Source organism: Sinohyriopsis cumingii, unplaced genomic scaffold (assembly GCF_028554795.1).
Source record: "Sinohyriopsis cumingii isolate HCF-2022 unplaced genomic scaffold, ASM2855479v2 utg002039l, whole genome shotgun sequence".
NCBI classification, from domain to species: Eukaryota; Metazoa; Mollusca; class Bivalvia; order Unionida; family Unionidae; genus Sinohyriopsis; species Sinohyriopsis cumingii.
The window spans coordinates 248953-276595 of NW_028316111.1; the positions used below are offsets into that span (position 1 = coordinate 248953).

At 33.4% G+C, this 27643-nt stretch overlaps 2 protein-coding genes across 6 annotated transcripts in view; both read right to left on the reverse strand.

Annotated features, from left to right (window-relative positions):
• LOC149771209 (lysyl oxidase homolog 2-like) overlaps nucleotides 1-1986 on the reverse strand; it is a 30076-nt gene extending 28090 nt beyond the window's left edge. The window contains exon 1 of one of the 2 annotated variants that reach the window (XM_089948734.1): nucleotides 1566-1986. The gene's annotated coding sequence lies outside the window, so the exon portion shown is untranslated. The remainder of the gene's footprint in view (nucleotides 1-1565) is intronic. The other variant, XM_089948733.1, reaches the window with a different exon arrangement.
• Nucleotides 1987-7797: 5811 nt separating this feature from the next.
• Nucleotides 7798-26870, reverse strand: LOC149771210 (uncharacterized). Of its 4 annotated transcripts, none has more exons than XM_089948726.1 (12): nucleotides 26763-26870; nucleotides 24514-24644; nucleotides 23342-23483; nucleotides 21280-21431; nucleotides 19624-19662; nucleotides 18405-18552; nucleotides 16169-16305; nucleotides 15651-15719; nucleotides 12254-12664; nucleotides 10251-10398; nucleotides 9061-9169; nucleotides 7798-8860 (listed from the first exon to the last, which is right to left on the reverse strand). In XM_089948726.1, the coding sequence occupies exons 2-12, from the start codon at nucleotides 24569-24571 to the stop codon at nucleotides 8747-8749; spliced, it is 1527 nt and encodes a 508-aa protein (XP_089804852.1). In that variant the 5' UTR covers nucleotides 24572-24644; nucleotides 26763-26870; the 3' UTR covers nucleotides 7798-8746. The 4 variants fall into 4 exon arrangements, with proteins under 4 accessions (XP_089804852.1, XP_089804850.1, XP_089804851.1 ...); XM_089948724.1 differs by having other exon boundaries at nucleotides 19618-19662; XM_089948725.1 differs by lacking the exon at nucleotides 26763-26870 and adding an exon at nucleotides 26361-26750 and having other exon boundaries at nucleotides 19618-19662.
• Nucleotides 26871-27643: the final 773 nt, after the last annotated feature.

Here is a 27643-nt window from a genome sequence, read left to right on the forward strand (position 1 = left end):
TTTATTAGAGACATATTAGCATTAGTAACATCATCCAAAAATTCTGCCGAAAACAGTCTGAAAATAGACTCTGAACCCAGCAACAAGCCAGCAACATACCACTATTATTTATTCGCGCACGTAAGGACTGAAAACGTTCGTAAGTTATTATGTTTTTTCTAGCAGCAGTTGGATTACGCATACACTGTTTCAATTATGGGATATATCATAACGGATATATACGGTTCTATAAGCCTTGATAAGGTAGGAATTTCTAACTAGTGGAACACAAGGGGGATGCGTTTTATTTATAAGGAATCTTGTATTAGAATAACTACTGTATTCTATTTATAGTGGTAATCTGTACACATTTTAAACTCTAGAAATTTGGAAGACATGGATCTTTTTTTTTTTAAAATAGTAGATTATTTTAATATGTCTGATTTAAGCAGTTTATCTCCAGAAATGCCATCTCTGTGGTAGAAAGATATGATCTTCGGAGGTAAACTGGTTGAATCATATATTTTACAAGATATTTTCCAAGTTTAAGTAACAAATCTATCATGCACAATCTGACACAAAAGAGTGTGGTTGACATATTGCCTCCTATAGATGATATTGTTTGAAATGGAAAGGTCTTAAATAATTAAAGCGAATGGAATCGTAGTTTTTCTACAGTCTGCTTCAGAAATGTGCAAGATTTGGCGATGTCATTCCCCTTATATGGAATGATTGTTTCTCAAAATGGCTATAAGTCTGATTTATATATTGAAATGATTGATTAAAAATAATAAAATAATCTTTTATATTGCATTTTTTGTTTCTCTCCCTCGCATTTTTTCTACAATATAATGGTTCCTAGAAAAATGTTATTTGACGTGACAAACAAAGGAACTAACAATTACTGCTTGTCGTATTAAAACGTCGAACATAAAATGTCTCGAAGAACCCCTGTTTGTGATTTAAGATAGAGTACGGTGGTTAACCCAGTAATGAACCGGTAGATCACGAACGCATTTTAACTTCTATTCCCCGACCACAACCCAAAATCAAGCTAATGAGAACTATTTATGCTGATATCATTATTCACAGGAATAGCATATGTTAAACTTTTCTGACCAGATGATGATATTTTAGAACTTGACTTAATGATTAATTATACATTACTGAATAAGATGTGATAAAACGGTACAAATATTGAAATAGTAAAATGCAATTTTTAAATGATCTTGATTGCTAGATGTAACCGGTAATTAAAATGTTGTAAACTAAATTAAGCGTTCAAACGTATACAAATGTATACAAGCATTAATTATGTAAATTATGGAAACCTTGCATCTGTTATTTCACAATTCATCAACTTCATTTTTAGACCTCACTGGGTTCATTAGAAGTCATATCGTATTCGCAACCGCATAATGCTTAATTAGTCTGTTTATATTTACCATGATTACAATGTACAATACATTCCGAGTTTAATCAAACTGATATTTGCCAAAAGTATTGACAAGCAACAAATGATATATGCAACTCCACCCCACACCATCCAGAAATATTAAATATTATTTGCATGTAATTTGACAAACCTGTTGACAGCTGCCTTGTCTGTATCAGCGAAGTCCTGAGCTCGACACAGTGAATGCTTGGCGTCTTAGATAACTTGTAATCAGTAAGGAGTCACAAAATATGGTATATGGAATCGCTCTTTCTCAGGTCTTGTTTATCTGCTGCCACTACATATAAAGCAATGTAAACAATAAATCGATAACTCAATACTTCTGATATGACACCAACCATGATCATTCAACAAAGCTATGACGTCTGTTTCAAACGTCGGTTAAGCTGTTTTAGGCTGGTATATACTAGCCTTTATAATCAGACAAGCAATGTACATTTTATATTACGCTGCATTATATATGAATCAGTGAAGATAATATATAACTCGAGAGGTCGTCTTCCTGAAACAAGAAACTCCACTTGAATTTTGAACCTTTCTTGTAAATATTACGTGGCCGCGCTTAATCTAATCTGTAAAACGAAACATGATTCAAATAGTTTGCAACTGGATATCACTTTATATGAATATATGCTTTCTTTTAATGTTAGCTAAATTAGGCCCTCATCATTGACAAACGAGAGGTGTGAATAATAAAGCTGTAGGTACACACATACGACCCTGTTGTTTAGAACCCGTCAAGAATGCAAAGCTGCATACCAAATATGTTTGTTTATCTGGTCAAGACAAATCGACGTAGCTGCTATTAATCCAGCTTCCGTCAACCTTTCTAAGTGTATGTACTTATGTACACATGAATGCACTTGTCTTCATATATATATAAATATATATATATATATATATATATATATATATATATATATATATATATATATATATATATATATATATATATATAGATAGATATATATATATATATATATATATATATATATATAGATATAGATATATATATATATATATATATATATATATATATATATATATATATATATATATATATATATATATATATATATATATATATATATATATATATATATATATACAACAATGAAAGTAACCTACAACCAACATGACCAATTTGTTTCAATTTCAATGTGTTTCAATTTTCATGATAAAAGATTTTAGGACCTAGTTACTTCGTGTAACGACATAGTTGTTATGCAAAAGTCATGCCTTTTAAATTGACACTTGATAATTCGTCCCAACAAGGCCAGTGAGTGGACTATCCTCGTGTGAATTTTTAATTGATTTCTCGAATGGCTTGTACTTCTTGTCAAATTAGATACATGTTAGTATCGATCTGAGTTGCCAGTATGGGTCATATCATGCATGTTTGTATGTATATAGGTAGGTATCGAGAGAGGAATGGAGGGAGAGAGATAGGAGGTTGGGTTGATCACTAACTTTCTTCCTAACCTTATTCGGACCAAACTACTAACTATGTAGAGAACCTCGAACAGATTCCTTTACAAGAAACAACAAAAACTAAACACCTTTGTCTGTTTGTTTTTTTTCCTGTATCTCTCTAAAGGCCACAACGTGTAAAAAGAACCCCACAAATTAAGAAAGCTACAATTACGCTCTCTGGTTTAATGTTCCTCAAAGGAATAGCTTTTGGAAAACTTGTGAACGCATACATAATCATTAACGCATTTTGGTTGTCTAACTTTGTGAGGGACAAACACAATCTACCATTTCTCTTCTAAATGGATCGTCAAACGCAAGAATAGGTGACATATGGGCTTTTTGTATCTTCTGATTGGGCTTCTTTCTACCATTTGACATGGATGACAAGGTCTGCAAAACCTAGAAAAATCACCTTTTATGTTTCGGTCAATAAAAATAATGTAAGATCTTGTGATACGTCTTATTTACTCCTAAACCACCAGACAACGGCGTTTCAAAGTATAGACTAACGATTTCCTAATGATATGAGGTAGGAACAACAATTTGATAGCTAAATGAACACTCGTCACCAGCGGGAACCTCGAAAGGCATCCAATTCCCCATAAGAACCCCAATATTCTAGAAGGAACCAGTTCCTTCTTGTGTGGTTTCAGTTTCACGTGTATCCCTATGAAACAAACAGGATATATCTCGATCTTCTTCCTTTAAGATAACTAGTGACTGGTGTTATCACCCTGATTAGATTTAAGACAATGTTTAGCCAAAGGAGTATCACTTTGATAAATACTTCCTGACTGACCTAACTAACGTTGAGGAAAAGTCACCTAATTTAAAGCCTGACCCAAAAAGGTCTCCGCTAAAGGAATAACATCCTATTCAACAACTTCAGGCTCACGAACATGCTTTGCCAAAGCTCAAGTAACTTAGTGAGCTAGAAATAAACAAGAAATTTCTACTTCTATGGGAACAGCTCGTTGATCCACACAATGTTTGTCAGTTACAATTAGATTGGCGCCGACGTTATTTCCAACTAGGTCATTACCTAGTAAATATGAACGCCCACCGGGAGAAGATGTTTGCGCTCCTTTAATCTCTAGTCCCAGAAGTAAGTCTGAAGGTAATTGAACACATTGGAGAGAACTATTAACAAATCGGCAATTTAATCCCTGTATTAGAACATTTTCACTAGGACACTCATCAGAAAAGTGCAAATTATTTAATGAACTCTAAGAATCTCGTGTGTCTTCTAATATCTTACTTATGGTAGCCTGACCTAAATCAAAAACAAGTGATATTGAGATACCAACAAGTGACGCTGAATCCTTTGACATGAATTTTTCGTATTTCTGTATAACAAAGTCATACTGAGGTATACTAGCCCCCACACAAATATCTCTTCCAATACTCAACCTTGACCTCTCAGAAGCATGCGCATTTGCATCTGCTCCGTTATAATTATGTTGACTATATTTAACACTATAATAATCAGAAATGCCTTGTCCTTTCCTCTTACAAGAGCACTTTAGAGAGATAAGGGTTTGTCATCCATCTTATCGGAACTTTGGTTCTTCACAGATATACCAGTTTGAGGTTTGCAAGTACTCAAACGAGACTGAAATGGTTTCTTAAGTAAAATCTGTTGAGAGCAACCTTATGAATTAGTGAACAATCATCAGCAGTACTAGGTTCTTTTTTCTAAAGCTTCAACCCCTTCCTCATTAAGGTAAGTTTTAACATTAGTACTGACACATTTCTTGAACTCTGCAACCTATGTGTGTGTCATCATCAGATCTTTTTCTTTCTCAAGCAGAAGATTTTATAACTCAGCTTCCTTGCTCGACCAACGGACCCGAACCTAAAGCGTTCAGTGACATTTGCATTTGGTCCTGCATTCGTTTTATGTACTCTAACTCCATCTCCTTCAATAAATCCAAATTATTTAACCTCTCTTTTTCCCTTCGCATTTACATTTCCTTCTCATGCTCCTCCATAGTCTGAGGACAGTATGTCCTACGAAAGGTCTAAACCTTAAAGATTATCTCTCCTACTTCCTTTTATGTATTTCCCTAATCCTTTTACTGTATTGCCTCTATCTCTCTCTCTCTCTCTTTCTCTCTCTTTCTCTCTCTCTCTCCTTATCAAACTTCTTTAGCATTTCTTGCCGAAACTGAAGTCTTAACTTTATTTTACTTGATCTCCTGCTCAAACCAGATGGAGTGATCTTTCTCTATCCATAAACATTATTATCGCAAACGTTCTGGATCACAAAATAAACTATCAAGAGATTCCTTTTTTTGTTTGTTTATTTCTTCTTGAAAGGCTTCACCTCAGCAAGATTACAATGTTTAGCAAGTTTAAAGAAAACGTCAATTTATGAGTCCCTAATTACTCATGGGTAGGACCGGCTATACAGTTTTCTACTTTGAATGTCAGAGTGAAAACATCTTAGTTTCACTATTAATTCTCAGCTATTAATTCTAAATACCAGAGAATACTAAAATTTCAAACAATGAATTTCTAATCATGAATTTCAATCATCAACAAACAATATTCTGAAACATGAAAAATTCAAAAATTTAAATCTTGAAAATATTTTTAAAACCAAATCCTGAATATTTTCAAATAAAATAAAATCTCGGATGATCTCATCGATTTCCTGCAATGTCTAGGGGGTTGACCTTGGGTAAAAGAACAAAGCAAACCCAACACGCATTCAAGTTTCCCACGGGCAATTGAACTTTGGATTCCCACTCTTGTTGACGCGACCCATATTCATTACTCGTGTATCACTCTCCACTCGCTTAGTTTGTATTTCACCTGAGAACAGGATCGTCATGAACTGAACTCTTACGACCGAATATATATGTACTTTTTACGATATGGCTAACCATTGAATATAAAATATAACTTTATACTCTCAAACGACCTAAATATATATTATATTATAAATTAAATGATGATACATAATTCCATGACCATATGTATGTATGTATGTATGTATGTATGTATGTATGTATGTATGTATGTATGTATGTATTAGATGACTCAGGTCTAGGAAACAAACTTTATGTTTAATTTTCAGTCCGAAGGAATCAGTTATCGAACGGATAATGTTCTGTACTAAACACTTTTGAAATTTTCCTATTTACCGTAGTTTAACGTTTCGGCATATACGGATTTTATGTCCTGTTCCATACTATTTCATTTGAACTCCACACAGTTTCGATCTTTCTGTTTCAGCAACGAATAGTCATTTTATTCATAGTAAGGAATCAAATCAATCCAGTTCAGCAAATCATAATGTACTCCGTTAAACATTAACGATGAAAAGAAAACATGAAAGATAGAGTTTATCTTTTGTTGTCATTTCAAAGGCATTTGGCAATATCAGCCAAATAAATTTAAGAATTTGTCAGATATGCAATGGTATAATAGTAAATTGCTTTGAAGGTCTGAATTTCAATGTATACCAACCGTTACTCCTGCGTTAAAACATGCGATTTCTCACATACAGGATGCCTTATTTGCAATATCTAAACCAGATGCGGATATTCATCAGGTAGTCTTTTTTCAGTCTTTTTATCAAAGACTTGGTCAATGAAATAGAACAGTCTGAAAGTAATTGTCTTTAAATTTGATAAATGCTTTCAGAATGTTTATTATTTTATACGCATATGATTTTGCAAATGTTGGTGATAATGTTAGATCACTACAGAAACAATCAAATGTTATTATGATGATTTAAATAACAATGGATGTTTCAAAACCAGGCTTACTATTTCTCGTAATCACTATTTCCTTAGTAGTAATGAGAAATGGTTTCGTAAGAGTGACAAAATAGAACCATTATCGTATAAATGTATTGAAATATATATTAAACATAAATTAATGTAGACAATTCCATAAAGGCTTATTCTGCATTCCAAGCTAAGAACGTGTTCATCACAATGCCTATAAATCATGGTTTTCAGCATGCCAAATTTATTAAACAGTGCGGTACGATGTTTAAACCCACATTCTCTTATTCAGAAGCATTTTAGGGCAACGAATATGCTGGCACCATTGAATGGCGTCAACGATCTTTGCTGGAGAATCTTTTAAGTTTCCTCAAGGCACTTTATGTATTTAATATGATAGAAAACCATTATATGTTAATTTCTATTATACATGCACGATATACTCGACAAACTTTACACGTACGAAACGATAAGGATATCAATATTAATGCTACAAGATATTAATTTCTGTAAATGAAACTTATCAACACAAGATTAAAGATGCAATGATAATGAAACCAATTATAAAAAATGCTTGCAGTTGACAAGAAAAATGCAGTCTTATTTGTGAATGATTAAATACGAAAGGCGCTTGCTGACAAGTAGACAACAAGAATGTCTATCGGCAGTTTCCACATTTTAAATTTGTTGCCGTTTTGCCAAATTTGAAGTTAAAAGATAAAACGTTTGGAACTTGGTCAATGCGACCTAACTGCTGGTTTGTCATGAACTACCATAACGCATATAAATCTTATTAACGCATTGTTTCTTTCGAATGTAGATAACAATGAAATTATGTACTAGGTATTTGCTGTTGCTATCGACGTGTAGTTATTAGGCATGGTCACTTTGCGGTTAAGTGGTCTGTTTGGCAGGAAGACCAAAGGCTTACTCCATAATTAACGACTAACTGCAATGTTGTCGGATGAATTACATATATTTTTTCTAGTTATCATTTAGTCTCACTCAGACTACACATTATGGGTTAAAGTCGATAAACCCGTTTGTAAAGTGACCCATGAAAATTCTTAATGACTATACATTTATTAAGAAACGAGCAACGATAGATCAGGAAATAAATAACTCTGGGCAAATACTGACAAACATATGTATAAATAATAATAATTTTATTATAAAAAATAAATATGTGGTGACCATAAGATTGTTTGTTCAATAACGTTGCGAAATACATATGTTATTGAGTATTCTTTTGTTTCCTAGCTATTGAAATTTGACAATCATTTGTGCCTACATGAAGTTGACAAAAGTTTGCTACAGTTAGACACTCTTTGGTAATTACTAGGTTTAGCTTTACTACACAACTCAGCAAATTCTACCTGTTGTAAATAATGCATTCTCATAAAATCCGAGATGCCAAAAATATAGAACTACTTTTTATTGAAAATATTGATACAAGTACACTAGAAGGGTAGTATATAAAGACTCATAATACATAAACTATAATATAATCCATATATAAGATCTATATTCCTCGATCTCTTCCTTTTTTAATGACATTGACTCAGAAACGTTTTATAATAAATGCTAGCAAACACATTTGAAATTATAATAACACAATTTGTTTTTGAAACTACAAAAAAAAACCAAAAGGCCTGAAGAAAATATGACCACGCGCGAAATAGACTTAACAAAAACCAAACACGATGAAACTGGACAAGTATGATCCATCCTGATTTTAGTTTATATTGATCAGGCAGTCCCTTATAATCTTTAATGTCATTTAACTGTTGCATAGAGCGAGCACTGGGCCTTTCATTTGCTAATCCATTTCCATATTATGAGAGTGTGTCTCGTACCTTAGCTGCCATATTGGTTCTGGGAGTCTGCGAAGACCCTTATAAAGATAGTTCATTTTTTGGCTGGATAGTAAAACAAGAATATTAGAAAGTGGAATGTTCTCTTCTCCAAAACTGTCACTTCAACACATAACCACCTCACAGACAAAATGCACAAATAGATTGCTCAGCTTAAAACAGTTTGAATTCGACCCGTTAAACATAATAACATTCACTATCTTGATGTTGATGTATAGTTAAACTCTTTAATCTTCACTGATGACATCATACATATCGACGGTATTAGCGTAGACTTGAAACTGTTCTGATTCCTGGTCCAAACTTTCATGGCGTGCATGGAGTGCAGCATTCTCGTATACCTGGAATGATCCAATGTTAATTTAGAACAGCTTGTTTCCTCTAGAGTCAGAAAGGAAGCATCTATTTATTTAAACAATTAGCACAAAACTGATTTCCTCACTAACACTTACAAAAGAATATATCAAATTTATAGTCTAATGTGATTCTTCCAAGGTAATCGTCATTTGTTATTACCTTTTATTATTAGGTATTTACGTACCCTTTTGCTGACTTTCATGTCTGGGCTACGATAGGGATTCAACGTGTCATGTCTAATGGACTTTTGGCTCCCAAATTCATTCTGCTTGAGAGATGATAGATTAATTTCTCTGCAAAGAGACTAGCAAGTATAAAGTCCCGAAAATCAGTACGATTACAATTTTTAAATTGCAACATATCCTATTTTGTAATTTACGGATGCTGCAGTTGATTCTACATTTTGGGTTTCTTCAGTTTATATTGGCGTTTCAAATAAAAAGTAACAAATGATCGCACAGCTTTTGAATATTTAAAGTAGAAGTTGACATCAAATATTCCAGTTAATAAGCATCATGCAAAAAAACCGAATAAGACTTATCATGATTCCTTTTATCACGACTATAGGAAGGTGAATAATAATAATAATAATAATAATAATAATAATAATAATAATAATAACAACAATAATAATAATAATAATAATAATAATTATAATAATAATAATAATAATAACAACAACAATAATAATAATAATAATAATAATAATAATAATTATAATAATAATAATAATAATAATAACAACAATAATAATAATAAATGACTTTATCAGCCTTAAAGAAGATTCTAGTAAAGAATTAAAAGCATGTAAACATGTGCGCTACTTAGTAAAAGAAATTTACAATCGTAATGTCCTACATGATTGCTGCTACCTACCCACCCCGCCCTAAATGATAATGATTTACCTTATGTGAAAGTATTAATGTTTCACATAAAACAATAAGCTGTACTTAAATATTATGAAAAGACAATACTACAAGCAATTACACGTTTTCTTCAAAGTGATCAAAATGATTGAAACGCTAATCTTCTTGGATTTACTTTGCATTACTTTTGGGAAGAAAAATCTAACCCAAATGTAAAAACAAATACTACAGAAGGACATTTCCTATGTTATAATATAGAGGACACATTAGATTTCAACGATATTCTCACCATTACAGTTTTATATGCTCATAAATGAACTTCTAACAGCAAAAGAAATATACAAGGGGATGTTGTTGTGGAAATAGACGATTTACCGAAATTATTAAATGCATTAGTCCGATACTGAACTTATTAACTTCGGAGTATCGGACTACGGTTATGTTCAAAACCTGCAGAAAAAAACAAATATGTTCAAACACTGTCGAAAATTTCTTCAAAAAGTCTCACGTGTTTCTGTCTTTAATATTGTCCCAGCTCATCCGCCGCAGAAGTATTGCGCATGATATTATATCGAAACTGATTGCAACAGCTAGAAGTGTGGCCCCAATTATGAAGATTTCAAAGTTGGTCTGCTGGCGACGGTCATCTCGTTGCCCTAAAAGCAAATAACATTTCAACACCCTCAACGATAATTGTCTGCTTTATAAGTAATTAAAGAGTAAATATACGACAGTGTCTTTTCCGTTTGTTAATCCGAACCAAATTTTTATTATCGAGTTTCGGTCTACTGACATATTTATAATAATTGAGCTTATTTTTAAAAATTGTTTACTGATTTTTTTCACTTCTGTTTCTGTGAATACGGTTAAATGACTTCAAGAAGAGTAAACGTGATTGACTTATAGAGAGTGCCACTCCATACTATATGCACTGCACCATCCGTTTGCTTGATACAACACGAGTTTGGCTTTATAAAAACACAATAATTATTGTTCTCCATTAATATTTTTCATGCAGCATGTCGGTTTGTTTCATTAAAATGCCGTATTATCAGTTTTTAAGAAATTCATGGACCATCTGTCACTATCTCTTCTGCACACTATAATCAAACAGATAACTATCAATCAACTCAAAGGGATTCACAAGCTACATTCACGTTTCTCTGAAATGTGTCCCACAAGTGAGCTTCATTTGAAGAATATACTTTGTGCATTCGACAATATATCCAGTTGTAATGGACGTATCCGCAATGACTATGACACATTACATATTTTAAAAGAAACAGTAGAAAGAAAGTGTTGTGGTGAGGCAGACTACTGCATCGAATTTCTTGTTTCCTTTGGTTGGAAGCAAATTATTTCTCACATTACTTCTAATTTACGAGTTCCGTCACGGTACAAGTCAGCAATCAAAGTTTCCATGCTGAAGATATCATTGGCATCGGTTACTTTTGTCATATGAGGCTCCAGTCGCTAGAAAATATGGAAAACTAAGCAACCTGTTGAAGTACACTAGCCTAAATAGAACCATGTCGAAAACACTACGATACATTTACGGAATTATTGGCTGCGTCCAATTAAGAAAATGTGACGTAGGAGTTTATGCTTAGGTAAAGAAACTTGGGAATGTTTCGTCCACACATACATCATTCCAGTCGAACAATGTGATGATCTGCGACTTGCGCATGACGTCTTTTCGAAACCGAAATACACGCATGATGCACAGGCTAATATTATAGTATTTCCTGGATGTTGTGCCGATCGTTGGCGGAATAGTCCAAGCCTGCTTCGATTAGCTCCAGCGTTTGCTAAGTTCTCAACTGAACACAAACAAATAATTTTCATGGCGGTACAATGTATTTCTAAAAAGCAATGCTCAATTTTTGTGACTATACTTCATTTTGAAATTGTTGTGGAGCGATTAATGATTGTGTCATAAACAAAACAAGTGGTCTTAGATACAAATGAGAGACACTGTACAGGGATTAAAACTAACATGAAAAACCAGAGAGGGACATACTATATATACTGAGGCAGAGACACAGATAGGAAAAAAAGAAAAAAGAAAGATAGCAAGATACAATGAAGACACAGATACATGTATTTTAGATTTAAGGTTTAATAGATAGGTAGCTGATAAATAAGAAGCAATACATTAAAAACACACCCCAAACATAGCTAATTGATTAACAAAACCAACATTTTTTGCCTACTTTTAAGCACAAATTGGTTAGAAGGGTGACTCTCTGGATTAGCTTATCAATTAGACGATACGCCTTGGAATTGTACAGAATTTTTCATGATTTGGTTCCTATTTCATGTTCTAATCTGAGATCTTAATATCTAATACAACCATCTACTAAGGTATATTTCTGTCGTTTTGTATATTACTTTATACTTTTCAAGATGTGGACAAAATTCTACTAAACACTGAGTGAAATTAATTTCATGAGATATCAATTATCATTGAATTCGTTAATGTATTGCTTAAAATGTATCAGAAAGTCTTACTTTTGTTACACTCGTATTGGTTGATAGATCCTGGTCCGATCGTGGTTTTGCCTTCTGTACAGGGAATGCATGCCGTTTTCCCAGTCGAATTTTGGTAGCTTCCCGGTTCACACACCATGCAGGCAGCTTGCTCTGATATATTTTGGTAAGTTGCCAAATCGCATTGTTTGCATGACATTTGCCCTGTTTGGTTTTGGTATGTACCAGGAGGACAAGCATCGCATTCTGCTTTTCCTACCATGTTACTGTATTTTCCAACCGGACAGGGTTTACAAGAACTTTGGCCTGTCAAATTTTGATAATTACCAAAGGAACATAAATAACACCTATTCTGGTTGGATGCAGGCTGGAAGGTTCCTGCATTACAAGCATGACAGTAGGATCCAGACAGGTAACGACCTGGTGAGCATGCTATAAATACGAAATAAAAAATAAAACTAGACACACGTAATGAATACAAATAAATTGAAAATGTTTAATTTACTGCAGTCATTTACGAATGTTTGATTTAACATACTTCAAAGTAAAGATCCAAAGATGATTAAGCCATGAATTGTCTTATGACTTAACCATATGTCCTCGTAGATGATAGCCAACTTACAATATGCAATCTAGCTTGCCAATTCCAGAGCATGTATTTACTAAACAATAATTAAAAACCGTAAGACTTACATTTTGTGCATATTTAAAGCCTCATACGTTATTCCCAAACCCATGTCTCAACTAATAATACCGTATCGTTCTTTGCCACCTCTAACAATATACCATGTCTCAAATAATAATACCGTAGTGCTCGTTGCAACATCTGACAATGTAACAAGATGTTCTTGTTATTTTTAGGTACCTTTTAGAGTTTTGTTTTCTACCCAAATGCTTCTAGGTAGTTAAAGTAGTTCCGGTACCTTTTGTGGTTCCCCTGTACTGTGGAGTAAAGCTAGTAGCATTTGCATTCAGTAACGTATATAGTTTGATAACGGTTTGACTTCATAAATTGTAAACGTGTACAGTGTGTAAATGGTTTTCTTAATATTATATTGATAATGTTACACCTTTTATTAGTTTTTGGTCTGGTTAAAATCGTCTTAAAGTTGGTTGTCCGAGTACAGCTGCACGTGCCACCATGACGTAGTGGCTGATTTGTTGACATCCTGATTCGAGTGAATGACGAACAATATACTGAAGACCACATTACATCTGCTTGAATGTTAAATTGTCTGTCGGATTTCCCCATTTGTTTTAATCTTAAGTGCTTTCTTGAAAATATGTTCACCACTGCTCTCTAGGAGAGTTGCAAAATCATTGTCACAATGTGTTGACATTGTAAGACAATAATTGCAGGAAGAAACATTTAAGCAGGCGTATAATATTTGCACATACTACCAGGATTAGCTATTGCCAGATTGTGTGCACTATCTATCTACCTATATATCTATCTATGTCGTTACTAGGGTTACATGTTGGAAACACATTATATATATATATATATATATATATATATATATATATATATATATATATATATATATATATATATATATATATATATATATATATATATATATAAAGAGAGAGAGAGAGAGAGATTGACAGCATGTAAAATGCATATAAGAAACGAAGCATATTCACTGTGGCGCTCACACTAAAACTACCAGTTTGGTATGTAATTGCTTGCAAACTAGTCCTCACACGTCAGGGCGAAAACTAAACACTCAGAAACCATCCAAAATTATATAGGTTCAAAGCCATGTATCTAGCTTTATTATAATATAGTGTGTGAGAGAACTGTTTACATTCCTGGTAATACATGAAAACCCAATATTTTTTCCTATTATACACGTATACTGTATAGTTAATGAATGCCTGTGTTAGAAGCGTGACCTTTACAAAGAGATGGAACATGTATAACTTGCCCCTAATATGAATGCAGACGTGACAACAAACTTAAACAAAGAACTTGCGAAAGCACACCCTATAGTGCAGGGAATTTGTCGTAAGTTATAAATTCGTAGTCTTGTGGAAATTAAAGGAAATAACACAAATAGGGTTGCACCTACATTCAACATGATCATTTATGGACTGTGATAAAAACCAAAGCCAAAATCGATATGATAATAAATATGGCGAGAAAGTAAGAACACACTTTGTCTTATAACTCTGATGCTGGATCTCGGTGAGTGCTTTATATTTTGTATTATATAAGACACTATGCGCAGAAAAAAGTTCATCTGATCTCTAGTTTTCTTAACCAATATTGACAATGGCTGGTAATAAAACAAGCAGAGTTCTTTAAATTGTGCAAAGTGGACTTCGCATTCTTTAAATGCAGGCCTTTCTCTCTTTACATAATATAATTCGACACGTTTTGTTTGATATTTTGTATACTTATTTCTTTGTAATCAATCTTTTAAAAAAGGTTTATAAAAGATATGATTTGCAGTTTACGTTTCTCCCCACTATAAAAGAGGAGGACATTATTTCTCCTCCTCTTCCTCATCTTTTCCTCTCTATCTCTCTCTCGATCTCTAATTTACCTATATGACATGCCTAAATTCTTTATTTCGTCGTTTAGAACGATTTATGACATGAGTACTTTTAATATGTTTGGAAAAAAAGACAACAATCAATATGACCTCCTTGGAAAGATCTTTAAAATGTTTGTCTTTCAAACCGTATAATAGGAAGATGGTTATTTTCGACCTCTTTCTTCTTCACTATACCCGAATAGTATTTGCATCGACAAATAAAGCATCAAAACTACATGTTCAAAGATCATGGTACTTTTTGCTTGTGACCATAATTTGTGAACATATACTGCACAAAAGCTCCTGGTTTTATTTGAATGTGCAATCAATACACTTCTAAATCAAAGGCCCTTCGGTTTGTTCTAATATAACGTCACACATGATAGCAAACCGAAAGTTAGCTACGATGGTTAATGCAATCGACGATTATGGACAGCCTAACTCTTCATTTATGTTAACGGTAAAATTTTGTGAATTAGGCTGGATTAAACATAGCCTGAGAAGTCGATTTTGAATATACATGTAATGTTCTATACAATCGCAAGATAGACTAACACTATTGAATAGTTTCTCCATAATTGGCTTATAAATATTCATACTTTGTTTTAGAAGTTTTGCACATGCTGCTGATGATCAGATATTCTGAAATAATGAACACCTCGAAATAGGATTCAAATACTAATTTATGCAAGGATTGTGTTAGTGGGCAATAGGCGTTTAAAATGAGCCTAAATTAATTTGTTTTTCGAATTAAGAGTTTGATTCATAAAATAATTGTCATTCCAAATAATTTCTGCTCACTTTCCCCATAATTCAGAAAAGGCACAATACCTTGACTATAAATAAAAAGTTATAACAAACAATTTAAAACCAACCTGGTTCACATGTACCAAGGGTTAGATCACAGTAAGTAGTACTGCCATTGCACATCGTGGCGATACAGCCTAGAATGGTAAGTAACAAAGTATTATAATGCATTCCTTAAGACATGGGTGTTGTAAACATGAGGCTTGCTAAATGGTATTTCAAGTATGACAATACTATCTGCCCGGCTATGTAAAGGAATATTTGAAGCACGTATTGCTAAAACCACACTGCAAAATGTAACTTTGTCCATGTCCCATTAACCGGTGTTCTGTAAAAAATGTATCATAATAATCTACTGGTAACGTAAACGTTATCTACAAATACCTTTAAATGAATGAAAATATCACTTGACCCTTGGCCATTTAATTTGAATTCTAAAGGCCTGCATTTGTGAATTCTACGTTATACTCTGTATGATTCGAAGGCGATGGATGTCTGTTTTGTTTTATCAAAATTTCTATAAATCTTTCTTTCAAGCTGTTTATGAGATTTGAAGAGTAACTATTGCTATATCTTCGAAACTTACTACAATATAGAGAAACATGCCTATCCAATTCACAGTAATGTCCCTTCTTGAAAGAACAAAGCTCAATTGAAGTTTCGATTCCAGTGCACTGAACGTGAATTAGTGTGGGTGCATGAAAGCCAGATGCGTTGTTAGTGCTGAAATGTGAGAATATGTAACTTGATGAAAAGTGGTAAACATATTGCATCTCAAGGATATTATGTTGAATGTATATACATAATTAATGCTACTAATGTTTACTCCTTTTTCGTTTCAGTTTGATAAAGGTTTATTTTATTTCATTGAAAATGTAATTTTCTTAATTTTTTTAGTCTCCTATAAAGTATAATCCCAGTATGAAATGTTCTTCACTTGATTGTGAATAATCTAATAGATAAATAGCAAGACAGAGTGACCAATGGATAGATAGATCGATAGATAGATATGTAGATAGATCCAGTCACTGGCACATCAAACACACTATTACATTCAAGGTTTCTGGCACATCTGCACATAAAAGATTTAAATGCATTCAGAACACCACTGGAATTCGTTTGAAACACTCTATTCCTTTGGAATTGTGCTAGAAATTTTAGGACCATCTTGGATTTAATTCACAATACTTTAATTTCTTAATATTTCAATTTGTGCTCCAGAGAAATTAAGGATTTTTTGAATTCTACAAAACGTTTTGAATTTTGCTTTTGTCTGTTACTTAGTTTAAGACCATAGAGTGGTAAAATATATGCATGAGTATCGTAATCTTTAAAAACATGTTCTTTTGAATGTGCTTTTTGTCTTTTAGTCTTTAGTTTCAATATATTATACAAATATTCTGGGATTTTATGATCTGCTTTTATTGTCTTTCATTTTTACTTACAATATTGTTACGTATTTAGACTCGTACAAAACGTAACAAGAAAAAAGTGAAAACAACAAGCTTTGTAAAATTTAACAAATAATTTATTTCTTTAGAACAACAAAGTAAAAATGAGAAAAAGAAATTACGGTTTTACGAATCAAATTCAAAATTAATCAAAGAATTAAAAAATAGAAGTAATATTATTAAAAAGTCCTAAATGAAACTGAGATCGAATTCCGGTGAAATCCAAAATGGAAAACGATGACGTCTCTTGAAACTTGTAAAGTGTTTTATTGTCAACAGTCTCTTGTTGAATCACAGAAAATATTGTTACAGTTTTTTTTTAATTCTATACAAATTTCGATAAATGTCCTTGTGCAAGAATTAATTTAGAGCACTAGTATTTCTAGGGATAAGAATCACTTTTCTTCAGAATAATTTGAAGAAAATAAAATAATTAGCCCAAACATGACACAACATAAAACACCTATACGTCTCAAGTGTTAAGGCACTAATGACTATTCTTTCGCAAAATACCAGTAATAAATCTAACTACAACGCAAAACAGATTCGCGGACTAAGGTCAAGAGTTCATCCTTCTGGGAAAACCAAACGTTTGTAACAATAAACACCTGTTATTTGTCACGTACTCCAAGTATGGCCTTGAAAGAATAAAAAATATAAAAACATTGTTTACTAAAACCCTTACTGGTTCTGAATCAAGGTCAGGAACTAAGTCAGCATTAAATACATTAGTTTCTATTATTAGTGGTTTACTTTGAAGAATAAAAAAATTAGTCACAACTGACCAATATCAAATCCAGTAAATAAAGTTACATTACAAAAGCATGTAATGGAATAAAAAATTAAAACTAACAAAGAAATAACAATTAAATTAAATCAGATATAAACTAAATCTAATATGCATACCAATATTACAATGAAGTAACTCTGACTATCCTAATATTTACATTGTCCACAAAGATTATGAAAATAATGAACTATTGGATGGACAATTGTTTTATCAAAAAGTAAGTATCATTCCAGTAGGTCTTCTGCAACAAAAAACAATTTAAAAGATAGTTACGTAAATTCTAATCGACTATACGTTCTCTGAGAGGTACAAGCAACCCTTATAATAAAATTCAAGTCACAAATTGCTGTACTCGGATTGTCTCTTTTTTCATTAGTTTGATACAATGATGCTTTGCAGCTTTGTTCTTTGATTAAAAAGCAAGCTGAATATATTATAAATCCTAGAATATAATCCTTGTTATCTGCAACAGATGGAAAGTACTAACGATCTTTTCTGATTATAACGTCTTTTAAGCTGCTAATTTAATAACATATCGGATTAGTATGGATGGATTAATCTTTAGCTAGAGAATTGAATACCTGTATCCGAGCATTCTGCAAATAACATTAGCCTCCTTGTTTCCCCAGGAATTGTTAGCATTAGCCACGCTTTTCCATGTTCCGTTTACGAGAATTTCAATCTTTCCTTCATTTTGAGTGTAGCCATCAACTAGACGGACACCAATACCTTAAAACGAAACAAAACATAAATGTGTCGTTAATAAATAACAGTAGACCTTAGGGCTGAAACAGAGCAGACTTCATCACGTCCAACTATGCGGCTCAAAATTATTTTCCTGTTTATGATGTTTGGTGGAGCTTTACTCGCGCGTCCCAAAATAACACAAAAGAGCTTTCCATATGCTTAAATATTGGACTGAAAAAATAAATCGTTCCATGTTACCTTGCTTTGTGTGCATTTGAGAAACATATGAAATATGATTGATTTTTTTTCGGACGCTCATAATTGCCAAATATTCTGATTACCCGTTTAGGGTCCTTTTCTTGATTTGTTACATTTTCAATCATGCCCATGCAAACATCTATACGTTTCCTCTAGTGTACCTCTTTCAGATATTGATATGGAAGTTGTATATTTTCCTCATTGTCCAATAGTGTCTTTCACATGTTTATACTAAAGTGCATTTTGCCAACAGTCTTATTGTTGGATATCGTACATGATATAATAAATTATGTTTCCCTATTTTTAGATTATTTTCATTCATATTTCATCACGTTTACCTTCACATTTAATTAGCATCATCGGTGATAGTTTTTACCATGATTACTAAATTGGACGTTCTATTGCTCAATGAACAAATATTTACTTGAAGTTAGTATTTAACAAGTCATTGATTACCTCACTAATTTTATGTCTATATTTTTTTCATCCTACGAAACAATGGGGAACTGCATTAGCACATAGAATTCTCTGATAGATTGTGCAACCTTTGTATATTAAAAGCATTTAACTATTGAACTAAGCGTTGTGTTCATAGATCGATGCATGGTTAGTGTTAATGGGGAGAAATTTTATATGTCAATAATCTTGTAGGTTTTGTAACTAAATGTACTTTCAGATGCAGTCTTAACGTTAGAACGAGAGAACGGTATCACACTTTGCAAATGTGTTTTTCAACTATATTATGTCCTTTCTAACAGCAGTCAACTTGATCTGTTTCATAATTATCTCATTGTGTTATCCATTCATACAAAAATCAGGCTTCATTCCAAAAGGAAGTAGAATACGTGCCTTTACCCGAAAGACTTGGACTACTTGAGCTAATTTTTTCCGCACCTGAAATGCAACAAAATCCGAAGAGCATTATGAAGTTTAAGCACGAGAAATTAAACACTGAACTCTCACACTCTGTTGGTATATATGAGTCACTTTAAAATTATAACATAATATATATACTTTGCATTTCTCAATACGATTCTATAAAGTTGCCCATGTAGCTGAGCGTTAAATTCCGTTTGCCTCGCAAGCTAGTCTGTATTTTCGACATTATAAATCCTTCGTTGGGGATGCGCGCATGGCCGTGTGGATTCGAGCACTGGTGGATGAGAGCTAGGCGAAAGTCAGTTACTCGCGGCATGGGTTTGGTTCGTGCACGGAACAAACTATAGCTAACATGTTACTGGTGCTATTGTATATATATATATATATATATATATATATATATATATAGAGAGAGAGAGAGAGAGAGAGAGAGAGAGAGAAAGAGAGAGAGAGAGAGAGAGAGAGAGAGAGAGATGTACGGATAATATACCTTAAATTACCTTTAAGAGTGGGATATCCTTACATGGAGCACGAAGCACACAACCTTTATTTATGTTTGAGGAACCTTTTCTATCCAAACCAAAACACAATAGAAAAATAATTTACACAATTTGGCAATGTTTTTTATTTGATTCCTTTTCAGCATTTCATGCTCTCCCCTTTCAAATTATTTCGACAGTCAATCAAGTACATAAAAAAGGATTTTCTCTATATAATCAACGTTTTCAAAATGACTGATTCGTTACACCATACGAAAGTCTTGAGGAAATATAATTATTTCATTTGTTGTGGCCGTGTCAATTTCTGGCTCTTTCTTCAAGTGATTGTTCCTTTTAAACAGTGAAACATCACGCACATGATTGAAGATAACTTAAGTAGAAATAGCCTGAAACATTATTCTATATTTGTGGATTATATTTTCTTCACGAACATGTCCCAAAATGACAAAGAAAAAACAAATGTATGTTCATTCTAAAAATGGCAAATAAGGCTGATATTTAATTGCTGAAACTACTTTGATGTACAACTGGCTCTTGTTTGCTTAGATGACTAACTGCCCGCTTAGATGTTGACTAAACTATGTTTCTATACTCTTGTCAATTTACTTGCATATGTATGGAAGCCGGTGTCGTAAAATACATCAACATAGACTTTCTAATATTCCTTTATGACATTCAAATCAAATGATAGTGTTCTTGGTTCTGAATGTGCACATGTATAATATTTGTAATCAATTTATACCTACAGAAATGGTGTAGCGTTACTGTTAAGCGCTGTGCTTATTCCTTGAAGAGCAATGGCTTACAAAAAAATTAGGAAAAATATTTAGACATGCAAACTTGATGTTAGAATGGTGTGGCAACTTAATCTTGTATTAAAACAACATGTTCTTATGCTATGAAACGGGAAATTGTAGTGTGATAGTTTCATTGACCTTAAATACTCGTAAAAAAGGATGCAAATCACTGACGTAAAATTCTAATAACTATCATTGAAATATGAAACATATTTTGTGTGCAGTCAACGAGCGTTGAGTGAAGAAGATAAAAGCATCACTATCACAGAACGCTATGTCGTAGCGTTAAGATATGTTTTATCATATTATGATCGCATTCATATTAAATCGCTTACCACAACGAACTGCGACAGCCTCGTTCGATAAACAGCGTTTGTAGATAACTCCCGTCATGCATTCGTAGATGGCTTGCTCGTTGCCATAGCAGGTAACATTATACATGCAATCACCCTCCCACCGTTGGTATGAATAATCTTGCCTGTAAGTACTACAAGATAAATGAATTTTGTTTTAAACACTCATTTCGTTTCATCACAAGAACCGCGTTTTAATAAGGAATTTCATGAAATACGACAGGAAAATATAATAAAAATCCATCTTAGTACATGTCGAGTGTGAAAATGATGATAATGCCCTTAACCTACACCGGTTTCAGTATCTATAACTCAATAATTAAGGATAGAAAACAAATATTATATTTCTGTCGGAAGAAAGTATTGCAAATGTAATTAGTGGATGTTCCCTCATTTTTAAAATTAGAATTAGAGCAGTGATGCTCATGTAATAAGCTGAATGGCACATGTATACATTTCTAAAGATGTTGCCACAGAATGGCACATGTATACATTTCTAAAGACGTTCCCACATAATGGCACATGTATACATTTCTAAAGACGTTGCCACAGAATGGCACATGTATACATTTCTAAAGACGTTCCCACATAATGGCACATGTATACATTTCTAAAGACGTTGCCACAGAATGGCACATGTATACATTTCTAAAGACGTTACCACATAATGGCACATGTATACATTTCTAAAGACGTTGCCACATAATGGCACATGTATACATTTCTAAAAACGTTGCCACATAATGGCACATGTATACATTTCTAAAGACGTTTCCACAGAATGGCACATGTATACATTTCTAAAGACGTTGCCACAGAATGGCACATGTATACATTTCTAAAGACGTTACCACAGAATGGCACATGTATACATTTCTAAAGACTTTGCCACAGAATGGCACATGTATACATTTCTGAAGACGTTGCCACATAATGGCACATGTATACATTTCAAAAGACGTTGCCACATAATAGCACGTGTATACATTTCTAAAGACGGTGCCACAGAATGGCACATGTATACATTTCTAAAGACGTTGCCACAGAATGGCACATGTATACGTTTCTAAAGACGTTGCCTCAGAAAGGCACATGTGTACATTTCTAAAGACGTTACCACAGACTGGCACATGTATACATTTCTAAAGATGTTGCCACAGACTGGCACATATATACATTTTTAAAGAAGGTCCCACAGAATGGGACCATTTATGGGCACCGTTCTATGCTATAATGTTTAGATGATATCTGCATGGAGGAGGTAAAAGGAAGACGCAAATGCACGACTAAATATTGGAGTAACACACAGCTTTCGCTAAAAAGAGTATAACCTTAGTCAAAACTTAGATTCGTTGTTTTTGTTATTAAATCTTCAGGTTGGAATTAAATTTCTTTCAGTAGTAAGTACCTTTGAAGCTTAAAGGTTTGTAAGTCTCCTACATGCCCATTTTACTTGCACCGTTTATCCTGTTGTTTGCGTCAATGAATTCTATATTCAAACATTTTTGTTTCGTTATTAAATATTGCAACATTGTACATTTATATTGCTTTCAATGTTTTCGGCTTCTACATTTTAGCAAACATTTACAATGTTGGGTAAGAGGATGTTATTTATTATAGGGTTTTATAAGATAATACATGGTTGTTCTCACATTGAACAAATTTCCAACAACAGATATTAAAGTTACAATGTTTTGACTGTTTTTAAACAGTAATCTTTTTATAGTTTTAACAACAAATATTAAATTTTATCAAATATAGATTGATGATATGGAGTTTAAGAACACTACAGTATTCACAAATATAGTCAGAAGGTTACAATTTCCATGGTTAAATAAAATCGAATGAAATAGGATATGCCATTTTTCATATAGTGTCTAAAGTAAATACGAATCAATTGTAAATTCAAAATGACAATAAATGTCATTTTGAACAGACAATGACGCTAAACTATTTAATGCATTTACACCCTACGATACTAAAGTAGGAAGCAAATAAATATAGCGTCTTGATACACCTTTTATATAATTAGAGATCAACGTACTTTTTTGTAAGCATTCTGCATGCTACTTTTGTGTTCTCTGGGCGCCAATAGTCATAACAAAAAGAGCTCCAAAAGCCATCCTTCAATAGCTGAAGTTTACCTTCGAGGGGATTTCCACCATTGATCAGCCGAATATCTGCAGCTGATAGAAAATAAACTTTCGTATAGTGCTCACCTAAATGAGCAATCCCTACAATTTAAAGTTCTGGTCTCAAGTGTAATTGATCTCGATAGTATTCGAACTTCTAAATTAATCCACACAATGTTTTATTTTTAAATTATGTGTATCCAATAGAGACACTCTTACTCATAAAATGCACACACAAGTGCAACATTCTGTGTGAAACAGTTCTTGCAATGATATGCATCATTCCAGATTAACCTGAGAGTAGTTTCATACCTTTTTAAGTCGAAACATTTGCTCTGTGTAATGTACAGTAGTAGTTTTCCACAATATAATTTTCCTACTAAACATTAAACTACATGTGTTATTCGATACTAGAATACCTCAAAGTAATCTTCTCCAAAAATAAACTAAAGAAAATTTTTGAGGACTAAAATATTATGTGGCTTACTTTCAAATTCAAAAACTCTAAACCAAAAAAATACAATTTAATAAAAAGCATTCCTAGCTACATATAAAATGAAACTTTCTTATTAACGCCTTCATCTCATTTCGGTTTCCGTTTCATTTTTGGTGCCTATAGGTAATATATGATTACCTCAGTTCGGAATTAATTCACTAACATCGGTTAGTTTGAGAAAAATATGTTTTCAATATCAGATGACGTATAGGAACATAAAAATGTACTTTAAATAACATTACACACCGTAACCTCATTTTCATCATTAAAAAACAATAACTCATTATATATTAACCAGAGAATCAAATTTAAAATTAACTTTTGCTTCTTATCGGATACATAATAGAAAGTGGAGTACACAGTAAAATTCACAGACATAACATGTTACTGACTAGGAATTTTCAATAGCATACCCCCAGCTCAAAATGGGTTGCTGCGACACTACGTTCATATGATTAAACTCTAATGAAAAGATCCGTTCATTTCCAGGGCCAGATCACTTATATAACACATCAACCATGAATATTATGACCCATTTTCACGTAATTGCTTGAATGAGTGGTTCATTTTACATATGTATGTTCATACCTGTTACAACAGCTTTTTTTATGACAATAAAGAGGAATCCGAAGAAGATCATCTGCATGATGATATTCAATAGCGTTTTCTTTCAGAAGTTTCCTCGTAGTCCAGATAGACAGATCAATAACATGGAAGGTCTAAAACACAAAGAATTGCAAAACTATATAACGTGTTAACGATTGTGTCCTATATACCTGAGAGAATCGGCTGTCGAATGGGTCAGTCTGATATTTCGGAGTACAGCAATTAGAGTATTAGCACAAGCCTGCTATCAACATAGAGTCTGTATCATATTGCACGATAATTTACAATGAAGAACGTAATTTATTCCGCATGTAACCAGTACATCCATAAAATTCAGCATGAAGACTTAGAATACGTTGTCAGAATAGGGCAATCTAGCGAATATTTATTATAGGCTTTTATTGCAAAGTCATGAGATCTTCACTTCGAAACCACTTGGAAACTCCGATATGAAATATGCTTAATGTCTGAATAATGAATATAATCATCTACATCAATTTTCAGTTTTAAAAAAAAAACTATTTCTTGTTGATATATTACCCAGGGGACAGGATAACTTCCAAGAAGTATTATGAGTATATACGTTGTACATAGAATAGTCGCTTTTTCACACCAAATCGCATTTTAGATTAGATACCTCTAAATGCCACTAAGTTCATATGTATGTATGTATGTATGTATGTATGCATGCATGCATGCATGTATGTATGTGTGTGTGTGTGTGTATGTATGTGTGTGTATATGTATGTATGTGTGTATGTATCTATGTATGTATCTATGAATGTGTGTCTCTACGTATGTGTGTCTCTATGTATGTATGTATGTATCTATGTATGTATGCATGTATATATGGTTAAAATGTCTCCTCTGTTAAGCATCCACCTGATCTACAGTCCCACATTTTATATGTTCCTGAAACCAAAATATAATCTGGAAAATCACTTGGATTAAATTCCTTCTTTTTAATTTCTCACAGTTGAATGCATTTGACTGTTTGGTAATGTACGCATGCATTTTTGAGGCTTTACGTCGAGAGACATTATCATGGTTACTTAAGTTCTTGGTTTAGGCTGTTAACGTTTGCATATCTGCAGGTATTATTTCATGGGTTAACCATTTCAAACACCCCAAATAAGGACAACCCCGTAATGGTAAGAGACTGCAGCTCCTTCAAAGGTAAAAAAAATAGTATCACCTATATGAACACAAATCAAAGACATATCAAGACCAAATAGTTCAACCAACATCAAGGGAGGCAACGCATGCCACAACCCCAAACTAGTCGGTTATTAAAGTGAATGTGTATGGATTGTTCCTTACACTGTCCATAACTTTGCACCATCAATTATTAGTTAACACAGTGACTTACGAGTGATAAAATTCAATTTAGATACCCCTCGTTTCAGATACTTTGCCAGGGCCACCTATGATCAAAACACTCCGTCATTTGCTCAATGCAATTAGCAAGCAGTGGTAATATCTCATGTGTTCATCAAGTTGCGACGATGCTAACTAATTAATAAAGCACTGGATCACTCGTTTGTTTGAGCCTGCCTCTTGTGCGAACCATATTCAACCACTGGACATCACAGTTTCATCAATCAAGCTAATTTATATTGAATGAATAATTACAACGCATGCGACAATGTGTGAAAGATCGGAACTAATCAGAGAGAGAGAGAGATGTATACACGTTCATTAAACGGAAACAAGGCTCCCCAAGTATAGATATCAATATAACATTTATACATCATATAGCATATCAATGATACAACGCATATAATACATGATATATTTTATTTATGAAACATACAAATACACGTACTTACGTTTCTAACGGAGTCGAGAATCAACAGCGGAATCAGCCTGTTGACGGTAGGAGTTAATTCTTCACACGCTCTCTAATAATGTCCGCAATGAAATGTTGTTTTGCCGCAAGTGCAATTCTGATTTTATAAACTATGAATACAAGGAACACTAATATCGGAAACGCAATATTTTTTAGTTAAATAAAAAATTGAATCCATTATCATTGTCTTAAATATCCTGCCAGATTTATAACATGCGGAGACTATCTTTTTCCCACTTTTATTGCACAACCGTGCAAACTTCACATGGAAACTATTTGGAAATTTCGGTATTAAAAGGTATCACTTTTGATATTGACATAAAATGAACATGGTTGAGTTATTTGTGAGAGCGATTCGACAAGCGTAAGAAAGGTCACAAACCTATTTGCTTCTCTGATAATTGCTCCCAAAGGAACAACCAGCATTCACATCACGAACTCAATTTCGACACATGTTTACTGCGCAGCATCCTAAAGTCACGGTTTATAGTTTATAGTTATAGGCACAATGTAAAGCGAACGGCCAATTTCCTCTTCCTGATTGCTCATTTCCTATTTCAGAACATGTTGATTGTTGCTCATTATATTGCTAACAACTGTTTATACATAATAGGTGTGAAATAGACGTTTAGACTGTTAACGACTACGTTAGGAGATCACAATCATTTTACCCTGCCAACTATATCAGGGCAAATAGGGTGTGTATCAGGAGAAGACTGGGATGTAGCAGGTTGACTGACATCAGGGGAAAACTTAAAGGAGGGGGGTCACAGATATGCGTTTTGGACAAATGGGAGTGTTTTGCGTTAAAGCTACACAAAATTTATATATAGAAACTAATTTAGATCTAAGATATGCATAATATAATATAGATCTATTTCACACCAATTATATATAAATAGCTGGGGAAGTGGCAGATGCTTTATCTGCTATGGAAATGGACGCACCCGCCCATCCACGAGTCTCCTGCTGCCTTGCAGGTCGGCTTTGGTTAGCCAAAGTCTAAGGGAGTAAACCCTATAAGAAAATCCAGAGTGGAGACCCTAAGGCAGCCGGACGATGTACTACATCCCCTTCTGGCAACTCCTTGGTCTGAAGAAGGATGGGCTCCGCCAGACGACTTTTGCCCAAGACACACTGATAATGCTGGACAAATCTGAGCTTACAATACCAGATCGGTCGTCGCCCCGAGCAACAAGGACCGCGCCTGCCGTTGTCCACCAAGACGGAGGTGACAAGTGTGCTACTGGTACTATGCATAAA

Excerpts from the sequence above, each read along its gene's own strand:
- LOC149771210 (XM_089948724.1), bottom strand. The coding sequence starts at position 24,571 with ATGCAGATGATCTTCTTCGGATTCCTCTTTATTGTCATAAAAAAAGCT. Across the intron at positions 21,432-23,341 it reads TGCAGAATGCTTACAAAAAA|TACTTACAGGCAAGATTATT; the intron begins GTACGTTGATCT and ends TTTATCTTGTAG. Across the intron at positions 18,553-19,617 it reads TCCAAGTCTTTCGGGTAAAG|GTATTGGTGTCCGTCTAGTT; the intron begins GCACGTATTCTA and ends TTTCGTTTTAAG.